Here is a 19,138-nt window from a genome sequence, read left to right as displayed (position 1 = left end):
TTCCTTGCTGTTCCAGAGAGCACAGGTATCACCAAAGGGGAACAGTTGCATGGAGAATCGTTAGCTGAATGCAAGGAAAACACCTTCTCATATTAGGGTTATCCACCACTGGGGGTAAAGATTGAAACTTTTTATTAAGTATGCTCCAGAAGTAATTCATGCACCAAAAATGAGATGATTTCTAAAGTGCTTGGTAATCCTGCTAACATGGTCTTTATAATCATAAACCTGTATAATACATCACCTTCAGAAATGCTTACTTTGAAACTTTATACAGATGTTTTGCACTCTACTGTTTAGAACTTAGATTTAAGAAATCAAACTCTTACTCTACATTTCTATTATAGTATTCTTTTGGCATACCATTATTTAATATTTGTGGATCTATTTGTTAACTCTATGAAATGTATTTGGCATTTTGTTGAGGCTCATATTTGAAACTCACATATATGGTGATAATGATTTATGTATTGTGTCAGACTCACTGACTGCTCAGTACCCCATCTCAGTGAAATTCTTAAATTTATTTACTGGCCATGAATCACAAAATAACTTTTATTATACGTTAGAGGATATAATTAAAATTTTTAGGTTATACTGAGATTTGTGAGGGAAATGATATAGTACTGTTATTATATTTATGACTCTCTTAGCACCAGTTCTAAGAACTCTTTCCTCCGGATGACTTCTAGATAGCATAACCACCGTGGGAAATAAAACCAACTTTGTTCTTACCAGATTTCTAATTTTTGGCTTCTCCAGGGGCAAACAAAGTAAAGAAAAAACTAAAAACAATACTGTTGATATGATTGAAATTTGCTAAGAGTATAATTTAAATGTTCTCACCAAAAAAAAGTTAAAATACTGTTTTAAATTAGAATTATTAAACATTTATACAGAGTAATAATATGCATAACTTGAAGGAGACTGCGCGGAATCAAAATTCATATTCTTTAAGAACCTTTTATCCTTGGCATCATAACTCATTTTAAGTTGCAGCTCTGTACCATGACATTTTAATAAAAATATTGAGGAAGAAAGCATATATAGGTGTCTCTGTATGTATTTTGGGTACGTACATTCTTTCTTTTTCAGATTTATCCAGTATGTCTTTTTTTTGTAGTAATATTCATGTATTATAATTTATATACATTTTCCATGATTAAAAAAGTTAAGATTTTAATGAAGTTCTTCAAAGTTTTTGAAAAATATGTTCAATGTAACTCTGATCATTTCTTTAAGATCTCAGAAAACCAAGACTCTGCAGATGTTGATCCTCAGGAGCATTCATTTACCCGCACCATTGACGAAGAAGCTGAAATGGAAGAACAGGCTGAGCGAGACCGGGAAGAGGGACATCCAGAGCCAGAAGATGAAGAGGAAGAACGGGAACATGAAGTGATGACAGCTGGCAGTGAGTATACCCCTTACTTTAAAGATATTCACTGTGCCATTCTTTTTGGTAGGAGAATTTAGTGGAGAAGAAAGAGAAAGACAAAAGTTTCTCTCTGGTTTTCCTAAAAGAATTTGATATTCTACTGATGGTCTGAATTTACATTAGTTTACATTAGTTAACTAGCTCTATGCTAGTTCCATTCTAAAGTTATTGAATTTCATGTTTGGGGCTGAAAAGCTCTGGAAGCAGGCTTTTGGAAATAGTACCAGTTCCACTGAGTTTCATACATGAAATGATGCCCGTGAGTTATTGGATACGGTCATTCAAAGTGTGTCTTCTTGGTGGTTCCAGGTTATCCCTTGGTCTGGCTGACCTCTGTATGGTGAGGAAGAGAGCCCCTTCTATGCATATTAGGAGAACTCAATTATTTTCATATGTACAACGTTTAAAATTATAAATTTCACCCACTGACTACACCTACTGACTGCTATTCTCAGTAGGGATCAAGAATATGCATGAGAATACTATTGGCTGGGTAAATAACACTTCTCATACTTTTATATTCCGAGGCTACAGATCGTTTTTAAAGTGAAAATAAAGGGGAGTCACAGGATAGATGCCCTTAAAAACACTTAAAGAGCTCTGTAGGGGGAAGAAATAAATGTGTTTAAAGCTTTTTAAACACTTGTTATTATCTTTTTAGTGATTTGGCTATTTCAAGTTAAAGTATATATTCACTTTGTAGCCTAAAACATTATGCTCTGCTATGCATTTAGTATTGGGATTGTCTGTATATATCAACTTACTTAATTATCAGTTTGTGTTCTGGATACTTCTAAAAATGATTTTGAGATTGCTCAAAACAAGACCAAAAACCATTAAAAAAAAAAAAGAGGAAAAGATAAGGTCTAAATGGAGAAAGGGAGAATAGTTATTAAAAATCTAGGCTGAGGAAACTTTTACAGTTGAATTTAAAATTTAACTTAGACCCTAAGAAGCCTGAAACATCAATCAGAAAGAATATATGTACTCCCATGCTTATAGCAGCACTATTTCCAATAGCTAAGATCTGGAAATAGCCCAAGTGTCTATCAGTAGACAAATGGATAAAAAAGCTGTGGTACATATTCACAATGGAGTACTATGCAGCTGTAAGAAAGAGAGATGTCTTACCTTTTAATATGACATGGAGGGACCTGGAGAGTATTATCCTAAGCAAAACAAGCCAAGCAGAGAAAGACAAATATCACGTGATCTCACTTATTCGTGGAATATAATGAACATAACAGTCTGAGGAACAGGGTAGACCCAGAGACGTGGAAGTAGGGTACAGACTGACAGTCCTCAGAAGAGGGGGTTGGGGGAGGAGGGGAAGATAAACCACAGAACTTATATGCATGTATGTGTAACCAAGGACATAGACAACAAAGCTGGGGGTGGGGAGGAGGGTGTCAATGGGGAAAAAAGAAACATCTGTAACAAAAATAAATTAATAAAAAATAAAATAAAAGATTTTGGAGAAAAAAACCAATTTAGGAATTCCTGAAATCAAAGGCCAAAGGGGGAAAAACAGTAGCAAAATATAACCCTCAGTTATAGTAACAGAAAGCATTGTAGTCAAAGAGTAATAATTTTTAAACTAGCTACTGTTTCTGAGCACCTAGTATATGCTGGTCACTGGGTCAGATGCTTCACATAAATAAACTCATCCTTGCAAAAATTTTATGAGATGAGTTCTAGTATTACCCTATTCTTTCTTTTTTTTTTTTTTTTTAAATAATTTTTTGTTTATTGGTTTTAGAGAGAGAGAGAGATAGAAACATCGATGAGAGAGAACATCAGTTAGCTGCCTCCTGCATGCCCCCCACTGCAGATTGGGCCCACAACCTGGACATATGCCCTGACTAGGAATTGAACCAGTAACCTCTTGGTGCATGTGTTGATGCTCAACCACTGAGTCACACCAGCTGGGCTATTACCCTATTCTTAAGATGGTCAAATAGAGGTTTAAAAGAGCAAAATTGTGTATTTAGCGCTACAGTTAACATCTGGAATTAGAACCAGGTCTGCACCAAATTCCAGTGACCATTCTCTTAATTACTTTAACGGATTTCTAGCTCTGGACTCTGTGTTTGTTGTTTTGATTTTTATTGATAGGAACTTTCAACAACACACTGAAAATATTATCATAATAATTCTATGAAATACATAGATCCATTTTAAAAGTTTGTATTGCCGTTTTAACAGATGAATCTAGTATTTTATCAACTTTCCTGCCTTGGCTCCCCAAGAATACCCTCTTCAGTTCAAATTTGAGCAAAATAATTTTTTCCTATTGTGAAGTAATACTACTGCATCAGAACCTTGGTACACTTGCTGACTTTTTACACTTATAAATTGGGAAGAGCTGGCATCAGCTAGGACATGCCTGGTGATGCCATTTGACTTTGGGGGTAGTCTTAGCCATATAGTTAACCAGATTCTGTTTCAGCAAAGACCTTTGGTGGTTGTACTTACTTAGTGTATTTAAGATACAGCAAATTATAGATGTTAAGTATTATATATGTGGAAGGGGAAAGAGGCCTTTAAATTATAACTACTGCGACTTAAATTTTGTCTGTTTCTTTTGTAACCTGACATTTTTCATACCAAGGTCATGAATATAAGTAGTTCTTTTTATCTAACTCAGTGCTTCTCAAACTCTTGTGGACTTCAGAATCATCTGGAAGACTTATTAAAACACAGATTGCTGGCCCCATGCCTAATGCTTTCAATTCAGAAGTTCTGGGATGAGCCCAATAATTTGCATTTCTAATAAGTGCCCAGATAATGTTGATGCTGCTGATCTGAGACCACACTTTGAAAACCACTTATCTAACTCATAAATAAGAGTAAAAAATAGAATCAATCAATCTAAATTATATAGACATGAGTATTTCATATTGTAATTTTTATGAAAGTTTTATATTTTATGTGTATTTTTTATATAATTTTAACTTAGTTCCTATGCTGCATTTAATGTCTAAAATAATAATTTTTCCCTGTTTCAGTAAGTTTTTGGTCCAAATATTTTGACTATTTTTATTGTTATTTTCTTTGCTCTTCTCTCCCCATGTGTTAAGACCTTGTTTTTGTGTTGCATGTTACAGAAATCTTTCAGTGTTTCCTCTCAGCCCGTGAAGTAGCTCGTAGCCGAGATCGAGATAGAATGAACAGTGGGGCAGGGTCTGGGGCTCGATCTGATGATCCACCTCCTCAGTCTCAGCAAGAGCGAAGGGTCAGCACAGACCTTCCTGAGGGTCAGGATGTGTACACTGCTGCCTGCAACTCCGTGATCCATCGGTGTGCCCTCTTAATATTAGGAGTAAGTCCTGTGATTGATGAGCTTCAGAAGCGGAGGGAAGAAGGACAGTTGCAGCAACCTTCAACAAGTGCCTCTGAAGGGGGTGGACTTATGACCAGGTGGGACTGACTAGAAATTTAAAACATTACTCCCCTCCCTTTATTATTTTATGCATTGAAATGGTTTATTCTCAAAGTTAGACTATTCTTCTGAAATTAACACAGACATGGATATACAAATTGACTAGGATGAATGAAAAGTAATGTAAAGAGTAATACTGCTTCAGCCTGGGAAATAAATTTCTGATTAAATGAGGAGACACACTTTTTCATACATGTAAACAACAGTACTTGAGAAACATGAAGTTATTTGCATGGTTCTGTAATTTACTGGCATGCAAATTATTTTGATGTAATTGAGAAGGGCTTTGTGCTTAGACAAGAGTCAGGATTTCCCATCAACAGGTATAATTACTCCTTATGGGGTGTGTATTTTCTCTGTGCTGCTAATTCCATTAAATTTTATGTTCACTAACAGTCCCAAATCGAAAAACTTTTCTTTGTGCATGTGAGACAGGAGTGAAAGTCTTACTGCAGAGAGCCGGCTAGTCCACGCAAGCCCAAATTATAGACTGATCAAATCGAGGAGTGAATCTGATTTGTCTCAGCCTGAATCAGATGAAGAGGGTTACGCACTGGTAGGTATACCTAGATTCAGTAAAGAAGGATTTTTGTTTTCAAGGTATAGATACATAAGGCTTTAATTAGGCTAATTAATATATGTTTGTTTTAGACATATAAAAACTTTTTAAAGAGAACTTTTAAGAGAAATGAGATAACTATATTGCATAGATATTTTTCACTTACCTGTTAATGACGCAGATTTCTGTCCTTAGCTCTGACTTCTTTCTAAACTGCAAATTCTTATATCTGACTCCTTGATGGATATTCTACCTGAACATGTCAGGTTACCCTAATCTTAATTTATCCAAAAATAAACTTATCTTTCTCCCAAACCTCCTTTTGTCATATTGCCTACCTTAGTTGGTGGTACTGTTAACTATCCATGCTGGAAATCTGGGTTTATACAAGTGCTACATAAACAAAAGATGTTTAAAGGAAACTTCTAAGCATAAGAGATTCCTCCTCTAAGGAAAGTCACATAGTGTCTTCAAGCAAGTTTCATTGTCTCATGATGTTTTTGTTTGTTCTTCCTGCTTTTATTCTTTATTTCCATTAGTTGCTTTGTACTCACAGTTCATGTTTCTAATCTTGCAGTCTACTGAGATTCCTCTCTGTCTATTTTTTTCCAATCTGGTCAGTTTCATTATCTAGTCTCCCAGCCCTGTGATAATTTTATAACAGATCCTGTCCTCCTCTGCTCAAAACCTCCAGTGACTTCACTTTTTCTCAGAGTTGAAGTCTGTGTCCTCACAGTGGCCTACAAGGCTCTACACATCCTGGCTGTACTATCTCTTCGATCTCCTCTTCCACTACTCTCATTAGTGACTCTCCTCCCACATTGGCCTCTTGGCTTTTCGATAAACATACCACACAACTTCCTCTCAGGGCCTTTACTTGTCTGTTTCTTTGGACTGGAATACTGTTGTCTGCATGACTAATTCCCTCACTTCAGATATTCATTCTGATGCTACTTTTTTTAGTGAGGCTTACCCTGAACACTCTATTTGCTTTTTTAAAAATTTAATTGATTCCAGAGAGAGGAAGAGTGAGTGAGAGAGAGAAACATTGATCAGTTTTCTCTCGTAAGTGCCTGACCAGGGATCAAACCTGCAACCTGGGTATGTGCCCTGACCAGGAATCAAACCTGCCACCTTTTGATGTGTGGGGTGCCTCTCCAGCCAACTGAGCCACACCAGCCAGGGTCTGACCACCTGTTTAAAATTGAAATTTTCCCTCCCACATATTCATTTACTCCTTGCATGCCTTGCCTTACTCTGCTTCGTTGCCCCCCCCCCCCCCCGCAGTACCTAACATAATTTATTGATTATATTTATATAAGTTTCTGTTAGCCTACAATAGAATATAAGCTCCTTAAGAACAAGAATATTTGCTGTTTTATTCACTATTGTAGCCCAAGCATCTTTAGTACCTGGCACACACTAGGCAGTCACTAAATATTTTTTTAATAAATGAATGACTCTCTAGTCTATTTTGGTAAAATTTCTGTGCCTGTTTCTTCTTTTTTACTTTTTAATTCAGGCCCTTGTTACCTTTGCCTGAACTGGTAGTTTTCAAACTGATCTCCCTGCTTTCCCCAGTTTCGCTCTTTAGACACTGCTCCCAAAGTTAAGAGCTCTTGAAGACACACAACAACACCACACTTATTTATCATACTACCTTCCTATTTAACACTTCAGCGATTGCACTACCTACCTAGAAATCAAAGATTCTAGAAAATGTTGCCTGCCTGCATTTGGAGCCAGTTTTCTCCTCCAGTAATCTGCATTTTTGCCATAGTAGTTCATCAGCCAGACCCTAAACATACCTCTTGAGCCTCTGCTCCAGCATTGTTTGCTTTAAATGTCTTTCTCTAGAGTTTTGTTGATCAAGTCCTGTCTCTCTCTTAAGGACTGGTTAAATATCCACGTTCCAGAAAGCTTTTTCAAGATTACTTGATTCACATTGATTCGCACTGTTGTTTCCATAGCAGTTTGTTAGTAGCTTTAATAAACCACTAGCATTCCATGTTAGACTTATTTATGTATTTTAATATTTTTAAACTTATTGATTGAGAGAGAGAGAGGAAGAGAGAGAAAGAAACATCGACTTTTATTTTCCACTTATTTATGCATTCATTGGTTGATTCTTATGTGTGCCCTGACGGGATCGAACCTGCAACCTTGGTGTAATGGGATGACTCTCTATCCAACTGAGCTACCTGGCCATGGCCCCAGCTTCTTTATCTTTGAAATGGGGAATAATACTACCTGCTATACTTGCCTCAACTGAGCTTAAAGAACAAGTTTGGTAATACAACTTAAAAAAAATTTTTAAGTGCCCTGGCTGGGTGGCTCAGTTGGTTGGAGCACTATTCTATACACCAAAAGGTTGTGGTTCCCAGTCAGGGCATATACCTAGGTTGTGGCTTCAACTCCTGGTCAGAGCACACATGGGAGGCAACTGATTGATGTTTCTCTCACTTCGATATTACTTTCTTTCTCCCTTCCCTCTCTAAAATAAATAAATACATACCCTCAGGTGAGGATTAAAAAAAAAAATTTGAAAATTATGTTTTTAAAACAAAATGGGAAGATAGATTAATAGAGGTGGGTTGAGTCTAGATTTAATTACCAAGATTGTTCATTTAGTTTTTACAGAATTTTAAAAAGATTAATAAACACATTTTTGGAAAAGACTGACTCTTGATTATCTTTCCTTATGGAATATATAGAAAGATAGTGACATAAAGGTAGAAAAGTCAGTAACTAGAGAAAGCAGATTCTATTGCAGATGGAAGAGACCTGGGCTCAGCTTCAGAGAGCCTGCCTGGTACAGATGGAGAGGAGCAAGCAGTGGGGGCAATTTGGGTTTTTCAGTTGAAGTATGTTTAGTACTATTACTATCCTTGACATCTAGTAGTACTTCATTTATCCTCAATTGTGAGTGATTGAAATGGTTTTTTAAAAATAACTGAAGTTAGCCAGTTTAATTCTAAATCTTTGCTTTAACCTTCTTTCATCAAGAGTATTATGTGACAAATTATCTACTTCTCTCTCTTAGTAAACAGAGAAGAAATCTAAGTAACAGTTAAATCTAAATTTACCTCCTAACTCCCTCATTTCACAAAGGACTTGATGTGGTGTACAAAAATAAATACTTTAGAAAAGGATAAATTCAGTGAATGAATTAGGGCTGAAAGAAACTGAAGAGGAAAATAAAGCCCTAGGTAAGATACACTGTGATGTTCTACTAGAGGTGGGCCACCAAACAGGAAAAGCATAATGATTCACAGTATGTAAAATATAAAACCAAACCAGTTTTTAAAGGGAAACACAGTTATTTCTGGTTCTGAGGTCTGAGATAAATTTCTTCCATGAGCTCTCATGGCAAAGGTACTGTGTGATTAAAAATGTTTTATTGCATGACACAGTAATGTCTTCAGGAGTTGTGTGATAACCATTTTGTGTTTTTTCCAGCACCAAATGGCCTGAGAATATGTTATTTCTGGGTTGTATGTTTGTGTGACAAAATGTATTTATCTACAGTGTGGGTACATGTGTCTATTTGTGACCAGGTAAAAGTTTTCTACAATGACATTTCCTAAATGGATCTATTTTGTCACTTCTGCAGCCTTTCTTCTTTGCCACCAATTTTTAAAATTTTTTTATTGTGGGATTGAGTACAATTAAAATTCTTGAGACCATAATGTCAAGTCTGTGCATAAATTTAAGTCATGTATAGTTTGTACATGGTGGTTGTACATATGAGTGGACAGTTGTTTACACTGTCCCCCCATCACACACATAGAAATATACTTTTGTTCTTTCTGAAAGCCTTCACTGTTTTATTAAGCTATCTGCCATTTTAACAATTTGAGATTTTAATAGGTTCTTAAAAACATTTTAAAAACGTTTAAAACACTACCACAAGGCTTTAGACTATGTTATTTTTCTGTTAGTGTGGATTCATCACATTCTTTTCCTTTAAACACTGGCCAAGGCTAGTGGGAGTTTTTAAAAGAATAGAAAGTAAGGATTGGGCAATTAGGAATTTTGGAAAATGGGACTTTGCTAAAGGGGCTTTAGGCATCTAGAGGGTATTAATAAGATGTGTTTGGAAGATAAAAGACAAAGATTCCAAAGAAGAAAAGGTGACAACAAAGAAAAACTTCTGCTACTTTACAGTGTTAATAAATGTGCACCTTGACTTTGTATCTGAGAGTTTTGTGCTTGTGCTTGCTTATAGCTGTGTTTAGTTGGATTTTAGAGACTTTGTTGTTGGTCTGACTTGACTAGTGAATGAGGAGCACATTGCTATAATTATATAGATTATTTTTATTAATATTCTATTAAATCTTAATTTTAAAACAGTTTTCACAATTCAACTTTATTATTTATTTTTAATGCTAAAAGAGTGGAAGACGAAATGTTGATTTGGATTTGGCATCATCTCATAGGAAGAGAGGTGAGTATTAAATATTAAATATCTGGTTAAATTAAGTAACTGTTTTTATGTCTGATGTATTTAGATTTGTCATTGAAAAGTAATTGCAAAAAAAAATTAGAAACTTTTTATCAAAGAGTTAATTAATGGAAGATAATTTAAAAACATTTTTTTTTTCTTTATTGATTTTTAGAGAGAGAGGAATGGAGAGGGAGAGAGATATAGAAACATCAATGAGAGAGAATATCAATTGGTTGTCTCCAGCATGCCCCCTGACTGGGGATTTGGCCCACAACCTGGGCATGTGCCCTGATGGGGAATTGAACCAGTGACCTCTTGGTGCATGGGTCAACGCTCAACCACTGAGCCACACCGGCCTGGCGGAAGATCATTTTCTTTAAAATGTATACCCTTTTCAAATCTGTTAGTGCCTAGGAGTTAATTATTGGGTCTTTTTCTCATTTGTCATGTGTTTTGACTTATTAAAAGGCCTATGGAACTCCAAAATCAGTGCTTTATAATTATGGCGGGGGCAGGGGAGATGGCGTTATGTACATAATTTGCTGTGTTTTAGCTCACTGATATAGTTGCTATGGATTAAATGTTATTACAGGGAGAACTCTTTACCTCATTTGCCTTCCATATACCTATATACATATTAAGAATAACCTAGGATTGGAATATAAATTACTTAGGAGGAATTAAGATGACATTTTAAAATTACTATCCTTGAGTTGCTACCTGTTCAAAATTTAAAAACAATTATCCTTTAAGTAGATGTGAATTTCCTGTAGATACAAATTAATTAATCGATTAATTCAGATTTTATTTATAGATAAATCACCTGCTTCAAAAAGCTCAAGGTAGTACCAAAGCCTATTAACTTGTTGGAATCTAATTTTAGTTTGTTGAAAACAGAAAAGGAAATATAGGACCTCATGGGAAAAGGTTTTTTTAATTATCCATTAAGGAAGTTATTATAGGGAGGCTAACTAGTTATATAACTTTTCATGATATCACTTAATGTGGTACCAATTTATTCTAATAATTATTGCATCTTTAATGTTCTCAGGGGAAAATTCTGCTGATGGCTTTGCTCCTAGGAATAGGTGACTAGAAAATAGAATTGTTTCAGAAAGGGCAGCAAAAACAATTTTTAATCTCATGAATCCTAGAGCTTGTGGATTAACCATTAAAAATGTATTTTGAATTTGAAATGAAATGGCTGTTTCTCCCCTCACTCCAGTTAACTTTTCACATTTGGTCCAAGGAAGTGAATATGGTAAAAAGGGATAAAGCAAAGTGAGCTCTTTAGAAGCATCAATGCTAAACTATAAGACCAAAAATGTCATAAATTACTTTAATAAGGAACAGGTGAAACATATTTCCACTTAGCACCTCAGAGAGAATATAAAATGTGTATTCATTAAACACTTATAAACTGCTTACTATATGCCAGGCATTGTTCTCATCACTTCAAACATATTAACTCATTTAATTCTCATAACAGCCTGTCAAAATTCTTGACAAAACTTGTTAAATATGTTGGTGTTTTGGTACTTTGATAAATACTTAAAAGATTTCACTATGGTTGTGCAGAACTGGGCTCCTTCCTTGCTGAAAGACAATACCTTTTTGCAGATACTTAACTTTAATTTTCATACTTAAGCTGAGGTTGAAACAGTACAAAAATGGTGGGGGTGAAACATGGTGGGGATGCCAAAGCAACAATTTAAGAAGCAACATATAGTATTAGTTAAAATACTACATGGTTGGATTTTTTTTTTTTTTTCTCACCCTGATTCTTTAAATAGAGTGTTAGGGTTTTATTACTAAAATAGTACTGAAACATGTATCAACATGTGTGTTTTGTGGTGTAACGTGGGTGAAATGCTATTTTTATTTCTGCATTTCAAATTAAATTATATAAAGAGGAGCATATGTAAATGTTGTTCTGTACCAAATTTCTCCTTTTGTCTTCTGATTCTTGTGTGGTAGTGTATTTACTCCTTTTTGGCCAGTTGAGCCCCAGAAAAAAGAAGAGCTCCAAGCAAGTACATAATGGCATGTTTAATTTTTTTTCCCCCGTTTTAGCTTGCTTACATATTTTATGGTTTATAAAGTATGTATTGCAGCTCTGCCATATTCATTTTGAAAATTCCATTTAAGAACCAAAGTTGTAAGGACAAGTAAACAATCTCAAAAATTTCTTTTCATGGTAAGGTGACTCTGAAATAAATATTAAGTGAAAATTGGGCTTATTAAGTCACAGTTACTCTATAGAAGCTTTTGATACGCTTTTCAGATGCAGTATTTCCTGTATAAAATTAAAAAAATAAATATATAGAACAAACCAAAGTTTCCAAAGTTAGAGTTATTCTTTAATTTTTTTTAAAGAATTTAGAATTCTTTCATCTCTCATTTTTGTACTGTAAGTTTTTATGTTTCAAAGTATTTTTTATGTCAGCCTGATGTTTTATCCTAATGCTTTCAGATAAGTGTCCTTTTTGTTCTTTCTTATATTTTATTCATGCAAAGTTTTGTTGGGGTCATATACCTAATAAGTTGCATCCTTTAAATTAGGGGTCGGCAAACTATTGCTAGTGGGCCAAATTTGGCCTGCCATCTTTTTTTTGGTAAATAACAATTTGTTGGAACACAGCTATACTTACTTGTTTATGTATTGTTTGTAGCTTCCTCCACACTACAACAGCAGAGTTAAGTCCTACGATAGGAACTTTCATGATGCACAAAATTTAAAATATTTACTATCTGGCTCTTTACAGAAAACGTTTGCTACCTCTGCTTTAAATTGCAGAGAGGATTTAATTTGGGTGTTGGTCACCCACTCCATAGAATATTTTGGAGTATATTAAAGCAATTCACTATTTGTATATTCTTTATAATTGAACTTTAGTTTAGGCAGGCAGTTGAAATTTCCATGGATTAGTGATTTGTGAGTTGATTGATAACAGGAATATATAAGACAACCTCCAATAAAATTAAGGGATTAGTATTAATAATTTTGCAGATCAATTTCTTTGAACGTCTCTTTCCTCAATCGCAAGGAAGTAGACATGGTAATTGCTAAGATCTCTTTTATTTTGGTCTAACACTAACTCATTGCGTTTTTGTTTTTTTTTTTATTTTGAAAAGTAGTTTGTAAGTGATGGAAAATAGAACTTTTTAGTCTGAAATTTTATTATTGAACATACAAGCTCAATGCAAAGAGTCAAACACTGTCATTTTTAAGTTAAGGAAACATCTAGATTCTGAATATGTGGTGCTTAAGAAAATAAAAATTGATTTTTTTTTTACATTAACCCCTACTTTATTTTTGAAATATTTTAAATTTAATACATTGTGCATCTGTGACATTATTCTTTGGAGTTTTGCTCCTTTTGATTTTACATAAAAAAATAACTGTAATTTGGGGAAATTTTTAGATTGGTTATTTTCCATGTTCAGTAAAACTGAATATTCAGCATTTTTTAATTTAAAAATTCTTGCTAAACATGGAAGGCCAATAAATCATATATTCTTTGCCATTCTAAATTATTTAGTAGAATGCATATAATTATTTTATAGTTACTTTATATTATTAGCTGCCTGTTATGAATTCTGTGTTTGATTTTGCAGTCCTGGGGTTTTATTGACACTAGTGTAATAATTCAAGAATAAATTATGCAATTAATATTGTGTTAATTCATTTTATCTGTGGGCATTAGTGCTTAAGTAGTTCTCTTCCTAAGTCTTTTCCATCTAGTTATGTAACAAATATAATTTTTGTAATGCATAATTTATTGGATACCTTAAGATACATTTCTAGTAGAGAAATTTGGTATATTCACACGATAAGATATTATACAGCACTCAAACAAATGAACCAATGGCTACATGCGATAGTGTGAATGAATATTAGCAATATAATATTGAATGAAGAGTATGTCATATATATATAATACTTTTTTATAAAGTCTAAAACAACTAAAACTAAACTTTATTTCTTTGGGGACTATATATAAGATAAATCAATATTTGACAACAATAAAACCAAAGGAATAATAAATCCAGGCTTAGGAACTGTGAAAACCTGAGATAGAAGAGTCAGGGAGAGATGAATTGGAAGAGGAAGAGTAGATATACATGTTACTACTGTTAGTTTTCTAGTTTTTGTGTTCACATTTATTTTAAATAAATATAAATATAAAAGCAGGCCATGCATGGACCAATGATGAGAGTGTATCATGAACCAAGGATTATGATTAATCTAATTTGTGTACCTTAGATTAAGACAAAGTTTGTAAAAATTGGGCATTTATATATTATTTAAAGCTAATACTGCCATGTGACTTGGACAGTTGTTATATTCAAACATATTGCCAATTTTGCTGTCTAAAAGTTTTAGTCTAGAAAATGCCCACTGGCAAATCTAATGGTATTATATTTTGCAACCATTGTGAACCACTTGGTAATTTTATATAGCTATCATTTTATGATAAATCTTACATATTCTTGTCTGTGAAACTTTGCTTCCTCTATGTAGGAGTTTCACAACGTGCAATAAATATGCATATGACACAGTGAAAGTGTTTCTTGTATTAATGAAACCCAAAGGGTGATGTTTGTGTCTCCTTTTTGTGTAAGTTTACTTGCCCTTCTATATTCATTTTTTGGTAATGTTTTATTGCAGATATGTAGACACTTTGCACAGCCTTAACTTTTTTGCAATGATATGTTAAATCAGATGAAGTCCTATTACTAGTAGGTCTTACTAGCAGTGTCCTAAGTGCCTAGTTCCATTTTGTTTAAAAATGATGGTCTGTTTAATACTGCAGAGCATTTTAAGCTAAGCATTTTGAAAGCAGCTTCTGCCTTTCTTTTCCTTGTGGCAACATATTGATAAAGCGCTTACAGAGACACTGGTACATCAAATAGGGCTTTTCCTTTATTTTCTTACATTGCTATAGTTTTTGTTTGTTTGTTGTTTTTTACCAAAGCATTTTGCTTAGATCCACTTAATGCATGCATGTATTAAACATAAGTATCCATTTCTCACCAGTTGGTATGGTAGTAGCACTCAGTCCTCCTCTTGTTTCAGATTGTTTGCTCTACTTGGTTGCCATTGATGCATGTTTATTCTGTTTGTATGTAGGTCCTATGCACAGTCAATTGGAATCCCTGAACGACTCTTGGGCTCGCCTGAAACATAGCAGAGACTGGTTGTGCAACTCCTCTTACTCTTTTGAGTCTGATTTTGATCTTACCAAGTCTTTGGGAGTTCATACTTTGATCGAAAATGTTGTAAGCTTTGTGAGTGGTGATGTGGGGAATGCCCCAGGTTTTAAAGAGCCCGAGGAGAGTATGTCTACAAGTCCCCAGGCCTCCATCATTGCAATGGAACAGCAGCAGTTAAGGGCAGAAGTAAGTCTTTGATATTTACTCCTGTGAGGGAATATGGAAACTTAACCACTGAATGTGCAGTTGTAGGAAAACTTTTCCTTTTCTTCTACTCCTTGCTCTCCCTCTTTCCTCCACCTGAGTTTTTTAATGTCATTATCTTAACTATACCAGCATGATATTTTGTTTGAAGTGGAAAAAAGTGTATTTTTAATTGTCATCTCTTAGAACAAGATACTGTAATCGTAAGTCTTGTCTCCTAGAAACTAGTGTGAGACTGGCTGGTGACCATATGGATCTCTTCTCAGAGCCTCCATTTTTGACCCATTTGTCTTCCTTTAAAAAGGGTTAAATTAGAACACCATAGTAATAATGATGAATGCTACAATTAAGGAGCAGTACAGACACAAAATGTCTGTATAACCTCAAAGTATCTCCCTCAAAATATTTATTATTGTGATTTTAACATGTCCACAAATTCTTTGATATTTGTCTCCCTAGGAGCTAGAATTTACCTCCCCCTCCTCTTGAAAGTAAGGTAGACTTAGTGACTCAGAGCTAACAAACAGTATGAAAAGAGAGAAAAATCGTAATTTTACATTGCATCACCTTAACCAGGGATCAAAGTAACATTACCAGTAATAAGATGGTGATGTCATTTACCTCTGAAAATGTTATGAGAAGACTTTAAAGTATTCTTCCCCATAACTCTAGTTCAGTCATGAGAAAACATCAGTCAAACCCAAATTGAGGGACGTTCTATAAAATACATGAATAACTCTTTCAAAGTGTCATGGTCATGGAAAACAAGAAAAGACCAAAACGATCATAGACTTGAGGAGATTAAGAAGACAAGACAATAAAATGCAATATGATATCGTGGACTAGATCCTGGAACAGAAAAGGGATATTATGGGAAAATTAGTGAAGACCAAATAAAGTCTGTGGTTTAGTCAATAGTATTATACCAAGGTTAATTTCTTAATTATGATAAATGTACCATAGTCATGTAAGATGTTAACATTAGGGGAAGATATATAATAACTCTCTGTACCATCTTTGAAAACTCTTCTATAAATGTAAAATTATTTCAAAATAAAATTTAAAAAGAGTAGGGTTAGGCTGATTGACTATAGTGGTAGATACTGTCTTCCTAGGGAAAGTAGAGCCAGAAGTTCAAGAGAACCACAGAGAAACCTTTCAGAAATACTTCTCACTCATATATAGGATATAAAACTGAAAGCAACAAATGAACAAATACGAAAAACAAACACAAAAGCTTATAGACATACAATAGTATGCTGGTTATCAGAGGGAAGAGGGATGGAAGGGTAGTAAAATGGAGTCAAATATATGGTGACGGAAGAAGATATAACTTTGGGTGGTGGACATACAGTGCAGTATATAGATGATGCATCATAGAATTGTACACTCGAAACCTATATAATCTTATTAACCAATGTCACCCCCAAGAAATTTAATTATAAAAAAGAAATACTTCCACCCTGGCCAGTTTGGCTCAGTGGTTAGAGTGTTGGCCTAAGAAATGTCAGAACTTTCTGTGATTATAATAACATAACAGAGTTCCTTTGTGTCTCAACTATGTTTATTTTACCTTTCTCAAGCTTCGTTTAGAGGCACTTCACCAGATCCTCATTCTGTTGTCTGGAATGGAGGAAAAAGGTAGCATCTCTCTGGCAGGAAGCAGGTTGAGCTCAGGCTTCCAGTCATCCACACTGCTCACGTCTGTGAGGCTGCAGTTTCTAGCAGGGTGTTTTGGCTTAGGCACTGTTGGACACGCAGGAGCCAAAGGAGAGAGTGGCCGATTGCATCACTATCAGGTAGGTTACGATGACACCTTGCAATATATTCAGATTTTAACCATCTTTTTTTTTTTTTTTTTTTTTTTACCTCCTAGTATTCTCTGTGTGTCTCTGTGTGTGTATTGTTTGTGTCTTTTCATCTTTCTATTTTTTTTTTCAATTTTTATTATTTTTGTCACCGATGTTTCTCCCCTCCCCCCCCCCAGATACCCTCCTCCCCATCATGCCCCCCACACCCTCCTGCATTGTTGTCTATGTCCATTAGTTATGTATACATGCATATAAGTTCTTTGGTTCATCTCCTCCATCCACCCCGCACCCCTACTCTGAGGTTTGTCAGTCTAAACCATACTCCTTTCTATGTCTCTGGGTCTATTTCGTTCATCAGCCTACCTTGTTCATTATATTCCACAAATAAGTGAGATCATGTGGTATTTCTCTTTCTCCAATTGGCTTATTTTGCTTATTTCTCCAGGTCCCTCCATGACTTTTTACAAAACCAGTTTTGTAATGCTAAACTTTTTGATGTTTAAGATTGAAGTTTTAGCCCTGGCCGGTTTGGCTCAGCGGTTAGAGCGTCGGACTGCGGTCCGGAGAGACCCGGGTTCGGTTCCCGCTAAGGACATGTACCTTGGTTGCAGTTTGTCCCCAGCCCTGGTTGGGTCATGTGGGTGGCAACCACTCAATGTGTCGCTTTCACGTCGATGTTTCTCTCTCTCTCTCTCTCCCTCTCACTCTATCTGAACAAAATATCGAAAAATGTCCTCAGATGAGGATTAAAAAAAAAAAAGATTGAAGTTTTAAAATATAAAGACTTTTGATGATTCTTAGAAATACCTCATTGGGCCTGACCCATGTGGCTCAATGGATTGAGCGTTATCCCAGGGACTGAGAGGTCCCGGTCGATTCTAGTTAGGGCACAAGCCCGGGTTTTGGGCTCAACCCCCAGAGGGGGCATGCAGGAGACAGCCGATTGATGTATCTCTGACAATGATGTTTCTATATCTCCCTTCCTTTCTCTCTAAAAAAAAATCAATAAAAACATTTTTAAAAAAGATAACTCATTGGTTTAGTTTCCTGAGTATTATAGTTGGAGTTAGGTGAGCCATAGTACTGTTGTAGTTTTAGATTCTCTGTTGGCTTAGTTTTATTAACCCTTAGCCAAATCGGATAGAGATAGATCTAAGCTGGGATAGGGTATTTGGGAAGATGGTTTTCAAGAATTTACATTTTGACATAATCATTCTGTTTAGATTCTCTGATTTCTTGAAAAGAAATTTATTTTATGTGTTATCTTTATATCTTTCATATTTATAGAGGAAAATATATTTTGTGGGAAAGGAGAAAGATTGTATAGAATCAGGAATTATCAATTTAAAAATAAATTTATTTTAGCCCTGGCAAGTTTGGCTCAGCAGTTAGAGCATCAGCCCATGGACCAAAGAGTCATGGGTTTGATTGCAGTCAAGGGCATGTACCTTGGTTGCGATTTGATCCCTGGCCCTTATTGGGGTTGTGTGGGAGACAACCAATTGATGTGTCTCTCTCACATCAATGTATCTCTCTCTCTCACTCCCTCTCTGTTTGAAAAGCAATGGAAAACTATCCTCAGGTGAGGATTAAAAAAATAAATAATAATATTTATTTTAAAACTTTTATATACTGAAATATTCTAAGTAATTGAAAACCACCATAGGGTTCTAGCAGATAGGTAGATTAAGAATGAAATGCTATTACTTTTATTTGGGTAGGAGGTATCATTGTTGCTAACAGAAAAAGTAAATATTTATGTGTAATTCAGGATGGGATCAGAGCAGCTAAGAGAAATATACAGATTGAAATCCAGGTGGCTGTGCATAAGATTTATCAACAGTTGTCTGCTACCCTAGAGAGAGCCCTGCAAGCAAACAAGCATCACATTGGTGAGTAACTGCCCCTAGAAATACAAGATGCAAGTTATTTGGGCCTGAGGTTATACGAGACAGTTAATGCTCTATACCTTGTGTTTGACATTAGTAGTTCAACTTACAGGTAAAGAATAATGTAATGG

General features: G+C 35.0%; 1 protein-coding gene across 29 annotated transcripts in view; it reads left to right on the top strand.

Annotated features, from left to right (window-relative positions):
- HERC1 (HECT and RLD domain containing E3 ubiquitin protein ligase family member 1) overlaps positions 1–19,138 on the top strand; it is a 236,115-nt gene that overhangs the window by 121,758 nt on the left and 95,219 nt on the right. For 26 of the 29 annotated variants that reach the window (XR_004960256.1, XM_036265948.1, XM_036266229.1 and 23 more), the window contains 7 exons: positions 1,243–1,414; positions 4,519–4,858; positions 5,316–5,436; positions 9,835–9,886; positions 15,021–15,289; positions 16,891–17,106; positions 18,890–19,010. Coding sequence is in view for 28 of the 29 variants with exons in the window: in XM_036265948.1 (XP_036121841.1) it covers positions 1,243–1,414; positions 4,519–4,858; positions 5,316–5,436; positions 9,835–9,886; positions 15,021–15,289; positions 16,891–17,106; positions 18,890–19,010 (1,291 nt within the window). In the remaining variant the exon portion in view is untranslated. The remainder of the gene's footprint in view (positions 1–1,242; positions 1,415–4,518; positions 4,859–5,315; positions 5,437–9,834; positions 9,887–15,020; positions 15,290–16,890; positions 17,107–18,889; positions 19,011–19,138) is intronic. The other 3 variants (XM_036267182.1, XM_036267102.1, XM_036266928.1) reach the window with 1 other exon arrangement.

This window comes from Molossus molossus, unplaced genomic scaffold (genome assembly GCF_014108415.1).
Source record: "Molossus molossus isolate mMolMol1 unplaced genomic scaffold, mMolMol1.p scaffold_m16_p_1, whole genome shotgun sequence".
NCBI lineage: Eukaryota > Metazoa > Chordata > Mammalia > Chiroptera > Molossidae > Molossus > Molossus molossus.
Note: the sequence above shows the minus strand (reverse complement) of the source record. Positions and strands in the feature narration are given on the sequence as shown.